We start from the raw sequence: 16,788 nt of genomic DNA, 5'->3' as shown, positions 1-16,788 counted from the left end.
GAAATGATGTGTCTTGTTTCCATGTTTTAAATAAAACTGAGTAAATTAACTAGATATATAATACCTACTGCACATTTTAAAATCTTTCCTAATTCCACATAGGTCTCCAAAAACTATTTCACTAAAAAAGAAACTAGATTCCCATTATTTCAATGCAAGCTGAAAATGCCATCAACTCTGGCATTACTCCCTTGTAAAAGCATCAAGATAAATGTTCACTAAAACATTAAATCAGCCACCACTATTATTTAGAGATCTGTATTAAGGGATTTTTTTAGTATTATATCATTGGTTTAAAAAAAGAGTGGCATTCAGTATGATTAACCTTCAGGCTCAAAATGTGATTGGCTAAGAGAAATGCCAATTGCCATGTCAGTCCTTAAAATTCATTTTATAAGTTAAAAATTCAACTTTCTAATTGTAGTAGGTTTCATCCCTTCCAAATGTGATCCAACGTCCTGATTTAACAAAAAACCCACATACACAAAATCTAAATCTAAGGGGGAAAAATGAAATATGAACATTATCTTCGGGGTGCACACACAGGTCAGAAAACACGTGACGATAAATGGGCTCCTATTTGATTGTTTTCATTACTTTTAAGAAGTGAGCATGAAAATAAAATCTTTATTTTCAGTTATTACCCACCAATAAGAGAAAGTTAGGTTCACAGTTTTAGCTCTTGACACAAAAGTGAACTAGGAGGCAAATTTACATCCATCAGATACAACTAATGGACCAACTTTTTAAAGTTCAGGCTATCTTGAAAGCTTGCAACATACCAGATATTGCTGTATTCTCTAGTGACAGAATGCCAGCAATGGCTGACACTAAGTAGAACTTGTGTTTTTTAATAGGAGGTGTTTTCTCTATGTTGCTAAAAATCAAGGTTTATAAACATGTTACATGTCCAGAAACAAGTTATGATACTTGAAAGTCTAACCACAATGATTTCGGAGCATGTATGTTGCAATCTCAAGAGGGGTCAATAGTCCATATGGACTAAATTAATACTTGCCTCTGGGTAGCAGGTATGTTCGTAAATATAAAATTGTATTAGACATTAGCACCAGTGCAGAACATGCTCAGCATCATAAGATCCAAAACACCAGCACAAAAGTTTATCCATCATTAAAAACCAATTACCTCCTTACTAAGATGTCAAACTAGCAGGTAACTAGATTAATAAATCTAACCCAAATGAATAACTCTTGTACTGTACAATTTCTCTTTTAGAAGTATATGGGAGAATGATTCAGCTAAATAGAAGACATTTTATGATTTAAGATCTTCAATATTTCAAAACTGGACATTACCATACACAGGTAGAAAATACTGAGTGAAAAAAGATCTTTGAAACTATACATGAAAATTCCTTTCCTATTTACTAATAAATGTGGCCTAAGATTTAAAAAAAAAAAAAAATCCTAGAAAATCTGTGTTGACAATTCTCTCCATGTATGTTTTAGTAAGTGGTGATGCTCCCATTCAAGGAATCCATTAACCTAATTTTCTAATGGAGGAAGAAGTAAAAGATACTTATCACTTTCTGTGGAACAGTCATCGATCAAAATTAACAGCAATATAGGAAATTCGGAAACAGTAAGATTTTTTGGTTTATATTTCATGGACGGTGCTGCTGTTCCAACCTTATAAAGTAAAGCTGTCTGCTTTCCAAATTCCAAAAATTAACATACTCCCCCATCTTACCATACAAACCAGTGCCCTTTGGTTTCTTTAGAAAAAGGAAGGATTAAAGGGTTGTTGATTACGGAAGAACAATTTTGATTTGGGACCTTCCATACACACAAATCATACTGAGTGGCCAGACGCTTATTTTACACAACTAATATTCCGCAGTAGCCAAATCAACTTGTTCCACCCACCCTTTGGGGGGGAAAAACCCAACACCCATAAAACTACTTCACTTGTTATGATGTTATCAACAATAAAGTAGCTTAAACTTCCACCAGTAAGGTGTCTAGTCTGGTTTTTAAAATGGGAAAGTCACACATTTTAAAAGTAAATATACTTGAAATTGTGAGTCAATTATAAATTTGAACCTAATGAACCATGCAGGAGCAAGGGTTAATAAACCAATGTGCTTTGAATTTGTTCAAGTACTGATATTTCTGTATATAAAGATTTAGCATATATAACAGCTATCATGAGAAGTGAAAAAAGGTTTTCCCCAGAAATGAAAATATTAAAACTAAGTTAAAATACATATAGTATTAGTATTCCACACAGCATAAAATTTGACAAATCAAAGTTTACATGACCCAGTTGACCATGTGTGAAAATGCAAAGCAGGTATTAAAACTGATATCATGTCCAATATTTAAAACCAGTTTGTAATTGGGAGAACATCTAAATCCTTAATTAAAAAACACAAATGAAGTGAAAGCTTTAAACTGGTACACACTGTTCACACCTATATTTCAAGTTTGGAAATGCATATTTGCAAGCAGCAATACAAAAGTATTCATGAAGAATGCATAATCTCTGAAAATTATGAAAACATCCCTGCTACCAATACATTTCTAAATACAAAACTGACTACCATATTGTTACTTCTGTGTAGCGAGAGAAGTTCATTTTCAAAACAGATAAAATTCAGTCTTTAGGTGTGAATGGTATGAATGACAGTCTTTTTTTTTTTTTTTTTTTAAATTCTTAAGTCGTTTGGGATCCTTAAGCATGCAAAACCTCAGATGGGAGGGTCCACAAAGGAACCAGGGTTGTCTTAGGGCATCCAGTTAAGCCAGAGCTGGGAATGCCTCAGGGTCATCTACATCAGGAGCAGAAGCACTTGACTGAAAAAGAAACAAATCGAAATTAACAATTCTCAAATCTTGGACTGCCAGTGTCTGCATTTACACACATAACTCTAAGATACTAAGTAAAAACGTGTCAAAGCTTTACTGTTATGGATCAGAACAGGACTATAATTATTTGCAATGAGGCTTGTCCTGAGTGTCTATCAAGACCTATTCCTTAATAACATCATGGGTTTAGTTTTCTAATAAATCACATAAATAGATGCACATGGGATATGTATGTGGATTCTTTGTTTACTATTATTCTCCTCACTTGCAAATAAAAATGGCATCAATTTGAGAGCCGGCTAAGAAACCTATTACGTGATTCATTCATCAATGCTAGAAAGGGACCCAACTGCTATTTACACTCAAAGAATAACAACAAAAACATATTGAAAGATCCATATACACAACATTGACCTTTTAAAAAACCTGATGTTCAGAGGAAGAAAAAGAAATCATCACCCCATTATTATCAACTATAAAAATCTATATTAAGCTACCACTAAAATCAAACATTGACAGACTCAATCAAGCAGGTAGGTCCCCAATTTGCATATCAGGTGTTGAGAATTCAGGAGGACATCATTGTTCCCTAGCCAGACCACAAGAGACAATGAACTAACCTAACCCAAAGGTTACTGCTAATACTTAAATAATATCTAGTCATTAACAGCATATACTTGGGCATCAAAAAGATCATAGTGCAAATTTATCAATTACCAGGGCTGCTATAAAAATATTTAAGAACCGGTTTTGTGTCATACACATTGTACAAGGCATTAAATTATAAAAGTAGGACAAAAATGAACTCAGCTCTCACTATGTAGTAAAAAAGAAAAAAAAGTCAAGAATAAAAAAGTGCCAATCATCATCCAGTTAGTGGCACACAATTATGGACACAAATGCTATACTGAGACCTACAAAAGTAGCAAAGAGTCAAAGCAAAGGAAGTAGACCTCAGCCAAAGCCAAGAGTTAACTTGGTTCCCTGTACCTAAATTTCCTCCCCTATAAAATGGGGATGTCAATGTAGTAACAAGGAATAAATGTCATAGTACATAAAATACTTAGCACAGCACTATGACCAGCACCTGTAAGTACTCAATAAACAGTGATAACTTTACTAGCACTGCTATTCAGTTAAGTGCTTTAAACAAAAATACAGCCTAAAATGTAATTCAAGTTCTTGAAAGTATACCTACTTTTTTTCCCTTCTAATCCTACCCCCAAAAGGACCTAGGATATTGATTTACCAAAAGAGGTCCTCAAATTACTTGAAAAAGTAAAAGAATTCTTAAAATTACCTTGTCAGTTCTGCTGCCACGGTTTGGACGTCCACCACGCCCACGGCCACCTCGTCCTCCCCTGCCACCACGTCCTGGGCGGCCAAGGTCTCCAAAATTGATCTCCAGCTGAGACGTTATATCATTTGCTGGCTTCCGGAAATGATGATCCATAACCGAATCTTCAGCATGAGCCTAAAAATTTAAGAGCAGGCCATGGGGTGATTAATAGGAAAGCAACACTGCAAATTTCTAAATATTGAACTTTCTCTTAAAAAGACCAAAAATCTAATCTGCACTTCATGTGAACAAATATATCAATAATAAAAACTGCCAATCTAATACATAAGGCTTGTGATCAGCTATAGTGATCTTAGATGAAGAACCCCTTTCACTTTTCTCTTAACTTTATTAACTACAGTTGATACTGGCAAGTCTTAATTAAAGGTATATAATCAAACAACTCAAGTGGCTGGGCCCCATTTGAAATCTACCAAATCATAATCTTTAGGAATGAAGTCTGGTAAGTATATTTTAAATATGTCCTTCAGATTAGATTCCAATATGAACCCCTGATGAAGACTTTTGGATAGGTGGCATGTGAGGTCTCTATTGGTGATAAATAATGAATCACTTTTTAAGTTATAAAGAACACCCTGGCTCTGTACTCTTATAACAAGTATTACTTGGGAAAATAAATCATGTGTAGGGGCACTTGGATAGCTCAGTCGTTAAGCATTTGCCTTCCACTCAGGTCATGAACCCTAGGGTCCTGGTATCAGGCCCCGCGTCAGGCTCCCTGCTCCGCGGGAAGCCTGCTTCTCCCTCTCCCACTCTCCCTGCTTGTGTTCCCTCTCTTGCTGTGTCTCTGTCAAATAAATAAATCTTTAAAAAATAAAAAAAAATCATGTATTAACTTCTCATAATGCTTTTCTGTTCATATGCAACTATTCTGTGTTCTTCCCTATATACTGGAGAAGTACAGATTCAAATGAAACAAAACTTTACATCAGGGAACCTTGAAAAGCCAAACACAAATAAATCCAAGCCTTAATTATAGACCAGTAACCTTAAAGTTAACATGTTTGTGAAATCCAGATCCTCCTTTGTATTTATATATAAGGTACACCACCCCACTCTGAACAAAACAAAACCCAGTTTTATACTGCTTAATTCCTAATTTCTTCCTGTATGTTTGCGACGAATAAATTTTAAAATCTTCTAGTTGATAACTTTTCTTATACTAAAGTATGTTTTAGTTTTTCTAAATACAGGTATAATCCTTTTCTGAAGGAATAAAGATTTTGTTCTTTCTAAATCTTGTAACGCTACATACTGTTAATGACTATCCCTGAAAGTACCAATAAATTTTGTACTTATGTACTTATGTTTTCACCCTTTAATCATCTAATACCCAAACTGTCATTCCTCAGTGCTAGGCCAACCTAACTTAAAGGCAGAAGGTTCTTCTTAAAATAGCAATTTTAAATTAATGTTTAAATGTAAATCCACAAAACCACTAGCAAATTAAAATCAATTACATATACTAATTGTTTAATTTTTAAACGTTTGCTATTGCAAGGCAACAATACCAATTCATTAATTAGAAGCGTTTTCTAAGTTTCTAGAGCACAGAAGCAAAAAAACCTAATCGATATACTACTGAAACACCTCAAAGGTTTTACTACAGTAATATAGAGGAAGTCTGGATGTTCAGGGAACATCCCTTTAAAGGCAGCAAATAAATCTGCAAAGTTTTTTTTTTCTTTTTTCCTAGAGCAGTGAAATGATCATCAGGAAATAAGAGCTCTGGCTTCAGCCCTGTCATTTAACACCTTAATTTGGTTTTCCGTTTCTAAAGTTTCTTATTTCCGCTAACTACTACTTACTTGTTTTGAGGATTAGGATACATAAAAAGAAAGAGCGCTTAAATATACAACAAACTTGAAGACCTATACATATTCAAAGACAAGACCATATATGCCAATAAGATCAGATCTAAACAGGTGGCCACATCACAAAAGCAACATGAATCCAAACAAATAAAAGTGGCTTGGTAACAAAAATATCATGGTTTCAAAATTATTCATAACCAATTTCACACTTTAATTTTCAAAAAACTTCTAATCATATATCTTATATAATAATTATTTCTGAAAAGCTCATTGTAAGATTGTATCTAACCTGATGTCTACAAAATGCATAAAGAGACTTCAAGTAACTAATAAATTATGTGAAATACATCAGTATTTTGTGAATGTGTCTTGTTCTGGAGAAAAGTTCTGTCAAGACCCCAAAAGAGTTACAGGTAATTGTGTCAAAGGTGCCTAAATAAATCTTTTTCATATTAACCTAAGCAATTTAATCATTAGTACAAATTAACAATCTCTCCAAGATGAATTTTCATGGTTTCTTTAATCAGGAATACTTTAACCCAGATACACAACTTTATCTGAATGAATTACCAAAAAAATAAGCAGAAGCATTCAAATGAAGCAAAATATTTTTTTCCCACAGGACTTGGCACTTAAGACAATGTCCCCATTTATATTTTATGGAGTGAATGTTGTTTAAAAAAACAATCTATAAACCTAGAATGATATTTAAGTCTCTTCAACCTTGATTTTATTTCAAAATGTCCCAAGTTTGTGTCACAACTATTTAAGAAAATTAACATGCAATAGCTCATTGAATCTTTTTATTACAGGTTGCCTTAATAACATTTGAATTTAACTTTATGACTAAAATCTCATACTTGCACAAGCCCTAAATGATGTAGCAGTGAGCCATTCCTCTAACGACCTGCCCCAGGGACTGTTACCAAATCAAAACCACCAATGTATCTTTTTCAAATATTTTCATTAGTAAATTAATTTGCTGGTTCTTATAAGACATCAGTCCTCAGAAAGGACAGCATCATTTATTGAAGAGTCTTGATCATTACAAATGACAAAGGCAGAGAGTTTGAAAAATTGAATACTGATGAAGCCACTCTTTTAGCTTAAACCACATGAAAATGCAAATCTTTCAACTGATTCACTGTTAGGCACGATTTTTAAAAAATATTACCACAACTTTGAAAAGACCTACCTTAAATACTAGTAAATGTATTATATACAACTGACTGCTTTCTAGAAAAAACAACAAAACCACATTAAATATATTGTGGATTGACTGACGGACTACCTTTCTTGAAATATATGGTAATGCAGTTTATTTTCCTTTCTGAACAGTTTATCTACCCCAAATGATCTTATGTAAGTAAAGCTTTCATTTTTTATGAACTATCCATGTGATATTTTAAAACAGGAAGTATAAATATAATTCAATACACATCTGAACATTTTCAAACACCCCAAAACTTAATTTTACCTCTTCACTCTTTGACTTATGAAGAACAAATCCCTTCTTCCACTGCCCATCAGCACCTTCATTTGGTTTTCGGATATTAAATTCTACTTTTGCCCGGTCCTTATTTTGAATAGCTTTCCACTCATCCAAAGTCATTTCTTTTGGACCCTCTTCCTTTACTTCTTCAACTTCGTTCTCCCTGTGAAAATATATTTGTTTTATAGCTGGTAAGGGGTTGATAAAATCATAACTTATGATTATAAGAAGTTAATATTGGCTTATTAGTAATCTTTAAGAGATTATCCAAGGACAAGAGGATCCCAGTCTTCTGTCACCTAATGGTTAACACATAACTAGGTGGAGGCTAGGAATTCAGTGCTTATTCAATTAGTGAAAGCATGGATAACTGAAATATATACAATTCAACTTCATAAACTATGAAATCAACTATCGGTAATAACAACCTTGAACGGTCTTTACCCAAAATACGTATTTCTTAAAACTATACTGCTTTAAAATCATACCCTTATGTGATTAAAATATTTAACCTAGCTTCTCCTAAAACACACTTTTAATTTCCCACAATGTAGGACTTATAACAAAAATAAAGGCAGTCATCTAGGATGCCTGTGAACAGCCAAAATTCATATTCTAGAATATGAAAGAACTATTCCTCTTTTATCAACACTCAATGGCAAAACAATTTTAAAAGCCAAGTTGCCACAAATCCAAAATCCTGTGTACTCCAAATTTTCAAAGCAGCCTGTATATGGATAGGAAACTGCGGTTCCACTAGTATTGGAACCCTCCACAAAACACACAGCTTCAATACTTAATATGAAATTAGTTATTTCCAAATACAATTCTCAGGATGTAACGGTTATATAAATCCTTTTCCCTTTTTATAAAAACAAAGCATGGACCTAAGAATCCATTATTTTGGTCTAATCTCAACTTGCAATTGTCACCAAACAAGTTGTTTGCTATTTTGGGAGACCTGCTTCCTTCCAAAGATAGCAGGTGATTCAATTAGCCTTAGAGCTCAAATATCTCCCTTCCATGCTACTCCTGTTTGACAAATCCTTATCTTAAAACTGCCTATACCAAGTTTACATTTAATTAATGAGATCTTGGCTATCAAGTCCAACTCTGTCACTTTACAAATGAGAAAATGGAGGATCAAGAAAAGATCCTAGTTATTCCCAAGTCATGACATAGCCAAGAATAGAACTTGGCATACCTTTACCATGTCATGAAACCCCAACACCTACCTTCAAAGGTTGTTTTGAGGATCAAATGGAACAAAATAAAAGTTCTGGGAACTATGTATTAAGGGAGTTAATCAAAGTTCAGCCTGTGCTTCTTAAATTTGTATTTCCACATGCAAGATTTAATGCTATATTCAGATTCCCCCTACTCTGGAGTAAGACTAGAGACTGCTCTCATGTCATCATCTTGATCTTCTTTAGCCCAAATATCCCCAATTTCATTCCTGGGTCCCGAGAGAAGGATTTGTTTGCAATATGTTGTCAATACATCATTTCTTCTGATAAACAGTTATAATCTTTGCAAATTACTCTTAAGGTGATTTAAACATGGGCTCTTATTAAAGGAACAGCTGTGTTGGGCGTTGTGAAATACTTCTGTTACTTTAAGGTTCATTTCAGTCGCCCATCATAATTTCATTGTTTACCACTCAAAATTCTAACTTCATATTACCCCAAGTTCAACATATCACTTAATACCATGTATTTTTATCTAACAGTAAATCAATTGTTACTCCTTCTTCCAACAAACCTATGGAGTATGTTATTACCAATAGTGGTTCACTGGAGGAGCAATTCTTGGAGAAAAAGCAGAAAAGCATCCCCTCCCTGATTTAAATAAGCTCTGATTAAGAATTACAAACCCTAAATAATTGGTAATTTAAGACCTTAAACCACAATACTGTAAGCAATGGCCGGCATATAACTTCTGCTTGGGTTGATGGAAACTAATAAAGGAAGGCATTAAATTATTTCTACCAGCGTTAACTTGTATATTTATAATTCCTCCATCCTTGAATGAAAACTTCAAAACCAAATCTTATACCTAAAAACTCAGAAAATGAAAAGGATTAAGAAAGCCAATGAATTAATAACATATTCTGGCCCTTGCTCTCCTCATACATTTTAAAATAAGCCAATAAGGCTATGTTCCAATTCTATGTTGATGGAAAAAGAAAAAAACTTCAGAGAAATTAATTTTAAAATGGTCACATTTTCTACTTTTAAACTGTCTCGGAATAAAATTTATATAGTTAAGAGTCCAAAGTACTTTGAACTATGTGTTCTAAATTCTCTCTCTTCTGATAACCATTTGGTCAAATTTTTAGAAACCCCCAACTTTAGCTTCCAGTTCCTACCTATTCAATGTCTCTGGACAACTATCATCACCAGGATTATTCATTACAACTTCTCTACCAAATAAGATATAGCTAAGTAAAATAATGCAGGACATCTTATTCCTCTTCTCCATTCTCAAGTTAAATAGTTAATTTTTGTTCTTAAGGTAAACAGGTATTGGTAAAATAATGTATTTTCCTTATCTTTTCAAAGATGACAATGATAATTTCAAATAAAAATAACCATTTCTATTTTTTAAACCATTATAGCCTAATATATGAATGTGTAAAACACTCTTCTAAATAGAAACTATTTGAGGAATTGGGGTACAAGTCTCCTATCAAAAACCATCACATAATAGCATTAAACCTATATGTTATTTTCTCGGTAGAAACCCAGATTCCTTCCAATGCTGTGGCATCACCACCGTACATAAAACCACTTACTTATTTTCAGTGTCTGCAACTGGATGTTCTTCACCTTCAGGTGTTTCCTCAGTCACATTTGATTGATCCAAGTCACTGCAATTATAAGATATTTGTTTCTGAATGTATTTTGGGGACTCTCTAAGGAAAAAAGAAAAAGAAAAGCATCTAGGTCCATTTACATGTAGCTTAAGGATTCTTTATACAGTTTTAAAATCTTCACATTCTAAGAGTCTTCTCTTACTAAATTTACTTCCTAGTAGATGTCCTAGAGAAAATAATTCAAAAATGCATACTGATCCAAGTTATATTTCAAGTACTTTATTCCAAAAGTAGCAGGACAGAGTAGCTTGCTTTAAGACAAAGCTTCACCAGCCTATCAAATTTTTGTAATGACCACAAGGATCAAGAGCTACAACAGGAACTATTAAAGACACACAGAAAATCAGAATACCCAAATAACTTAAATGTACGGTTTCAGGAAAAGTTACATAACCATATGAAAAGAAAAACTAACATCACATTTATTTAAATATAGAAAAATTGGTCATGTGACATACTGTACTCAAACATATCCAACAAGATACTGTAAAGAAGTAGCTCTGAGATGAGAGCCTCTGTTCTTGTCCTAGGGACAAGTAAAATTTAATATTGTGGATAAAACTCTAATAAAGCATAAAATCTTATTTAAATATTATTTATTTTTAAAAAACAGAATACCAACGTTAATTCATCTTTGACAGTTCCCCAGTTGTGAGATCCGCTACCTCCACGTTTGTCCTCATGCTTCAGGCCACTGTAATGTGAAAAAGAACTAACAAAACTGAGTTAACATAATACTCTTTAATTCTAGAAATTCAAATTTTGTTTTATTAAAGAAGTAGATTCACATGTAAAAAATACAATAAAAACCAATATAAGACTTACGATCTATCACTTCCACTATGCCTATCAAATTCACGTTTGCCACGAGAATCAAATCCGTCTCCTCGGCCCATTCCACGTCCACGGCCTCCTCGACCTCTTCCAAGACCACCACGGCCTCGGATAGGCCGGTCAATAATCGGTCTACAACAAATAAAAAATATTATATACTTCCAAGGTTTCCAGGAAAAAAAAAGGGGGGGGAAGGCATCCAAAGGCTCAAATGTAAAAACATATTTACTGGCTAATAATTCAATGGCTAAGTAAACACACGTTTTAGAAAATTCAGAAACAGTCTACTTCTAAACACGTAAAAGAAATCCGAACCAGGAAGCTCCCCCCAAAACAAGAAAATTATTTTTGCTTTCTCTAAAACTTTACCACTAGTGCCTATACTTTTTTTCATGATTATTCATATTATAATCCAGTAAAACCACTACACCTTACCAATACACTTCTAAATTAAACATATCTAACATGCATAATGAGTAAATAAACGCATATAACATGCATAATATGAATAATCTGTTTTGCTATAAACAATTACCTAACACAACTTTCCTGCTAACATCTAGGGATGCCAAGGAAAAGAAACTGTCCATCGATTCAACTGAAGTGTTTCATTACCAGAAATCCAAGACTGAACACTAAAAATTGTTACCAAAATGTTCATAGTAGACCATGAATACACTCGTATTTCTGATAAATGTAACCAGCCACACTGCTACCTGGCAAATTATGCCCAATTTATAGCCTTGTATTAAGATATGACTCTTAAACTGACAAAACATTAGGAGATTTAAAAAAAACCTTGCCTATCAACTGAAAATTCTCCTCCTTCACCCTTTTCTTCAAGTGGCTTTTCAAATCGTCGTTCACGAGGTGGTCGCCTTTCTGGTCTCCTATCAATTATTTTCCCTTCACCCTGCAGCTGTTGATCGGGTCTTCTTCCAACACGTCTTATTCCTGAAATGATAAATAACCTGCATAAGCAAATTATTTTTTGCAACACAAAAAAATTGGCAGAATACTGAAAGACCAAAAAAAAAAAGCTGCTATTCTTTCAATCCAGTAACTAGCACTTGCTGCTGAAGGGGGCAAAAACTGGGCATCTCTATAAAGTGTAACAAAGTACCTGAGAAATTCCTATTTAAAGAACCATAAAGGTTTCAAACTTCTATTTAGTTTGCCAAATTATGCCTCCCCCAAGAAGCAGTCTCTGTAACTGACTTGAAAGTCATCTGGGTAGCCATCATTCCTCTTTTCAAAATGCCACAGTCTCTTAATTTAAAATTCTAACTTTTAAGAAATTTTAGGCATGCTACATTTTGGCTTTAAAGATACCAAAAAGATTAACACCAGTAGCCATTCATTAATAACACCCAAGCAAATCAACACACTCACCAGATAAGGGCCCTCAAAAAAATAGTGAAGACCACACTATTTTACATGATCTGGAGAAAATAAAACTACAGTAGAGTAAAAAGAGTGATAGTTTTATAAATCACAAAACTGAAAGGAAAAGAGCATTGAGGATTACATCTCCATAGTTTCAAACAACTAATTAACCAGAAAAAAGTATTTTCCTCAATTAGTTTTTGTATATGTAGTCACATATGTATCCATCCATATCCATACACACACAGACTAAAAAAAAAAAAAACCATACTGCTATGCAACCACTAGGAAATAGTCCAGTTGTTTTATTATAAATGGATAGGGGGTTTTTTTTGCCTTAACACATATCTTTGTTTCCAAAGAATCTTTAAAAACCACACACACACCCCTTTAAAAACTGTATTTAAGAAATAGAAACTTGTGGCACTAAGTGATGGCTGAAGCATTTACTGATTTCCCCCTGGATTACTTTTTTCCTGCTAGTGTCTGAGGCCCACAAAGGCAACCAGTATGCATTACTGGCCTTAAGGATAAGTAGATAAATTCATGACTGGAAAATTTCAGGTATGCTCTAACTCCCAAACCATAATTTCTGACAAAGTTAAAAAAAAAAAAAGCTGAGGAATTGGGTTTTATAACAAGATCTTAAACTGATTCAATGATTCTAACAAAGTGACCCACCACCAGGATGCACCCCATCATTCAGTTGCTTGTAACTAAAGTCAAATAGTAAATACCAAACTCATAAATGAAATTTTAAGGTCCATGCCACATAAACTCTCAGAATAGACCACAAATGTTAGATCTTAAGGCATCTTAAACAAATGTTGTCACAGGTATAGTATACTGGGGCGGAGCTATGGAACCAGTCCTTGTAATAATGATATCCAAGCCAAACACACCCAAATGTGAACAATGGCTTCCTTCCCCACCCAATATTCATTATGCTTACAGAGCCTAAAAAATTTGCTAAATAAATTCACCCAATGACTGACATTTAAAAATTCAAGCTTCTCTTAATCTAGTTACCTGTACTTGCAAACTCACTTGATTTTCAGTAGATTCCAGGCTTTGAATAAAAAAATTTTAAAAACACCTTGGTCTACAGTTAGTGAAGTTCTGCGGTGTCAGTTCTCAAATTCTTCAAATGAACAAAAGACAAGCTACAAAACTCCTTTAATATTAAATACATGTATCTAAGGTATGTCTAGTATTTGCCAGCACCTACATCCAAAGGCAAAGAACACATAATCAGGTAGCAATTCTTCCCACTACAAGAGGTAGGGAGACTTTCCACGTCTCTCTGTCTCCAGTGCCCAGAACATCAACCGACAGGTAGTAGAATCTAAAAACGAAATCTTTCTCATTCAACATTTTTCCATATTTATTAGCTTATGTTTTATGCAATTTAAGGTTAAGAGTGCTATGTATTGCTGATCTAAAGATGGTGACAGCTAATATGGAAGTTCTCCCAAGTAAAGAGTACTGAATGTTGAACTCTGTCCTGGTTATAAATTTATGAAATAATTCCCCACCTGTACAACTTAAAATACTAGGTTCCAAGTTAAAAGCTTACCTCCTCAAATATGGGCTTTATGATCAAAACAACTGAGGGGTTTAAACCAGGCTTCATGCTTTGAGCATTAAAAATGGGTGAAACACATCTACCTGGTACACTTTAGATTTATACTTTAGATTCAATTTTTTCATGCACTTTTTTGGATTAGTGAGATCAAGGAGGTAAAATTGAACAGAAATAATAACACAGGCCCGTGTTCCTTAATGCAGAAATTAAATAATTATTCAACTGTGCTACAGGTTGCTTTAAAACTTAAGATGACTGAATAGATATTTGGTCTAAACGATGTATACAGGGCTTTCCAACTCTCCTACCTTGTCCTTCTCCCCAACCTGTAATTTTAATACAAGAATTCTTTTGTTTTATTCACCACATAGGTTCTTCATTCCAAGCATCACAGAAGTTCTCTATTAAAAAAAAAAATCCTAAACCAAAACCTAGCACCATTGCTGTGATTTTTAAAATTAGCTGAATGCTACGGAATTCAACGAAAACTAATGAGAAACACTTCTTTCAGGAGCACGTGGCTGTATAGGCTAATTTCAACTTTCAACATAAAAAGGCAACTTCATAAAGATCCACTCTTCGGGTCCCACACCTACTTGCTACTGATCACGTACACTTTTCATCCTCAACTGTTCAGCTTTTTCGTCCACCACAAAAGACAAAACAGTAGTAAGAAAATGCAAAAAATCAACCTCAAGACAATCCTGTGAAGTTTACAGTGACCTCTGGAAGCAACTATTCCCCGCCAATGAATCCCGACCACGCTTCACGCACATGTGGAGAAAAAGCTACACTCAAAAGAGCTCTGCTGTGGCAAAAGTTGTGACAGCCTCTGCACTCAATTCACCACGAGGCCCAAGCCGAGCCACCACTTGAAATACTGAGTGCGGGGTGGGGGGGGGGGGGTGTCGGGAGACAGAACGACCCTCAGGATTTCCCGCAATAACTAGTCTTCGTTCAGAACTCCCGCTTCTGCTTACTACTGTGTAACCAAATTTCTCTTCTCAAAAGCTTAACTCACTCCAGCAAGTTAGTAGTCTTTAATATCTGAAGTGACGAGGGGGGACAATAAGGCACCCGAAACGGTAGCTCACTCCACAGAACCTCGAACTAGCTCAGGTGCAGTCTCCGACCCCCAGCTTTCCAGTGGGGGGACTCCGCGCCATCGTGGGACAAGATGGCAGAAGAGAAGCCAACCGCACCTCCAAGCAGCACGCCGAGGGAGAGCTCTGAACAGGAAGAAGCTGTTACCCCGTAGCGACAAAAGCTTCAGTAAGTGGCCAGCCTCCCCGAACCTCGGTCCATGCGCTTGCCCGCCAAGGAATCCGGCGGGAAGGCAACAGCCTCCCAGGACTGCGAACACGCTCGAGGAGCGGCTTATCTCCGGAGCACGCTCCCCCGCCGCTCAGGACCTGAGGCGGGAAGGGGGTGGCTCCAGGATCCCTGCAGGTGGTTTCAACTTGGGGCTACCACGCTCCCAGCACCTTCGCGGGACCTGGCTTTTGTCGTGTGGGGGAAACGTGAGGAAATCGGAGGCAAACTCTCCCGCGGACCCTCGAAGTCCAGAAGCAAGTGGTAGCCGTAAGTCCCCTCGCTCCTTCCCTCCATCCCGGGTCTCCCCCACCTTCTACCACAGCTTTACCTTCTTTCTTAAGCGCCACGGGCGGCTGCGTCTCCTCTTTCTTGTCAGCCACGCCAATGCTGGGAGGCAGCGGGTTCTTGCGGTCTTTCTGGGACTCTTTACGCAGCTGTTTGCCTGCCGCGGTGGAGTTGGTCTGGGCTGCGGCCTGAGCTGCGCTCTTGGCCCCAGGGCCCCCAACGCCGCCCCCGCCGGCTTCTTTTTTCTTGTTTTCTGCTGCCTTCAACACCTCAAAGGGGTCCGATTCGTCGTCAAATAACTGGTCGAATCGGTTGGTGACCACGCAGCCGAAGCCTTCCTGTAAGTGCCCAGGCATGATGGTGGCTCGCCGGCGCGTTCCTCCACGGATTGCAGCGGGCCGCGCCGAGCCAAGAGCGCCTGCTTCAGCTCTTCCCACAAGATGGCCGGGCCGAGAGAGGGGGGCCGTCTTCTCTTCCGGCGCCAGGCACACATCCGGGAGCGGCCAGCGCCGCACGGCACTATGGGGTATGTAGGCCAAAGTCGCTTCTCTTGAGGCGTCTCCCGGCGCCAAGACTACAATTCCCAGAAGGCACGGCGTGACAACTCTTCGCGCGCGCCTAAGAGGCGGGACCCCACGGAGAGAGTGGAGCGTGCGAGCGGAGGGCGGGGAAGCGCGGTGGTGGGCGGAGTCCTGCCACCTGCTCTTGCCACCCTCGAACTCTGGGTCTCGAGCTACGCCGAAAACAGGAAAACGTGACGGCGTATTTCGCTCGCGAAAGTTCTCTGTGTTTAGTTTTACACATCCCGCCTCCATCGCTGGACTAACTTTCCCCACCTCCCCGGGAAGGTCAAGGTGACTCTAGATTTTACAAGTGGGGACTCGCAAACTTCCAGGGCTGGAGGGTTGCTGAGGTACCCCACTGGCCTCCCAAAGGCAGGTCCCGATCTGTTCCAAGTCCCTACCTGCCCAGGTGCTGGAGTCGCCCTCTTGCACGGCCAATAATGAATCGAGAC

The 16,788-nt window shown here is 36.8% G+C and overlaps 1 protein-coding gene across 4 annotated transcripts; it reads right to left on the bottom strand.

Annotated features, from left to right (window-relative positions):
* Window positions 1-607: 607 nt before the first annotated feature.
* SERBP1 (SERPINE1 mRNA binding protein 1) lies at window positions 608-16,243 on the bottom strand. Of its 4 annotated transcripts, none has more exons than XM_045897443.2 (8): window positions 15,817-16,243; window positions 12,007-12,157; window positions 11,195-11,335; window positions 10,992-11,081; window positions 10,289-10,408; window positions 7,480-7,657; window positions 4,129-4,302; window positions 608-2,816 (listed from the first exon to the last, which is right to left on the bottom strand). In XM_045897443.2, the coding sequence occupies exons 1-8, from the start codon at window positions 16,127-16,129 to the stop codon at window positions 2,760-2,762; spliced, it is 1,224 nt and encodes a 407-aa protein (XP_045753399.1). In that variant the 5' UTR covers window positions 16,130-16,243; the 3' UTR covers window positions 608-2,759. The 4 variants fall into 4 exon arrangements, with proteins under 4 accessions (XP_045753399.1, XP_045753401.1, XP_045753400.1 ...); XM_045897445.2 differs by having other exon boundaries at window positions 10,289-10,363; XM_045897444.2 differs by having other exon boundaries at window positions 10,992-11,063.
* Window positions 16,244-16,788: the final 545 nt, after the last annotated feature.

Source organism: Mirounga angustirostris, unplaced genomic scaffold (genome assembly GCF_029215605.1).
Source record: "Mirounga angustirostris isolate CCGP_5_RB_7025 unplaced genomic scaffold, mMirAng1.0.hap1 SCAF_4, whole genome shotgun sequence".
NCBI classification, from domain to species: domain Eukaryota; kingdom Metazoa; phylum Chordata; class Mammalia; order Carnivora; family Phocidae; genus Mirounga; species Mirounga angustirostris.
Note: the sequence above shows the minus strand (reverse complement) of the source record. Positions and strands in the feature narration are given on the sequence as shown.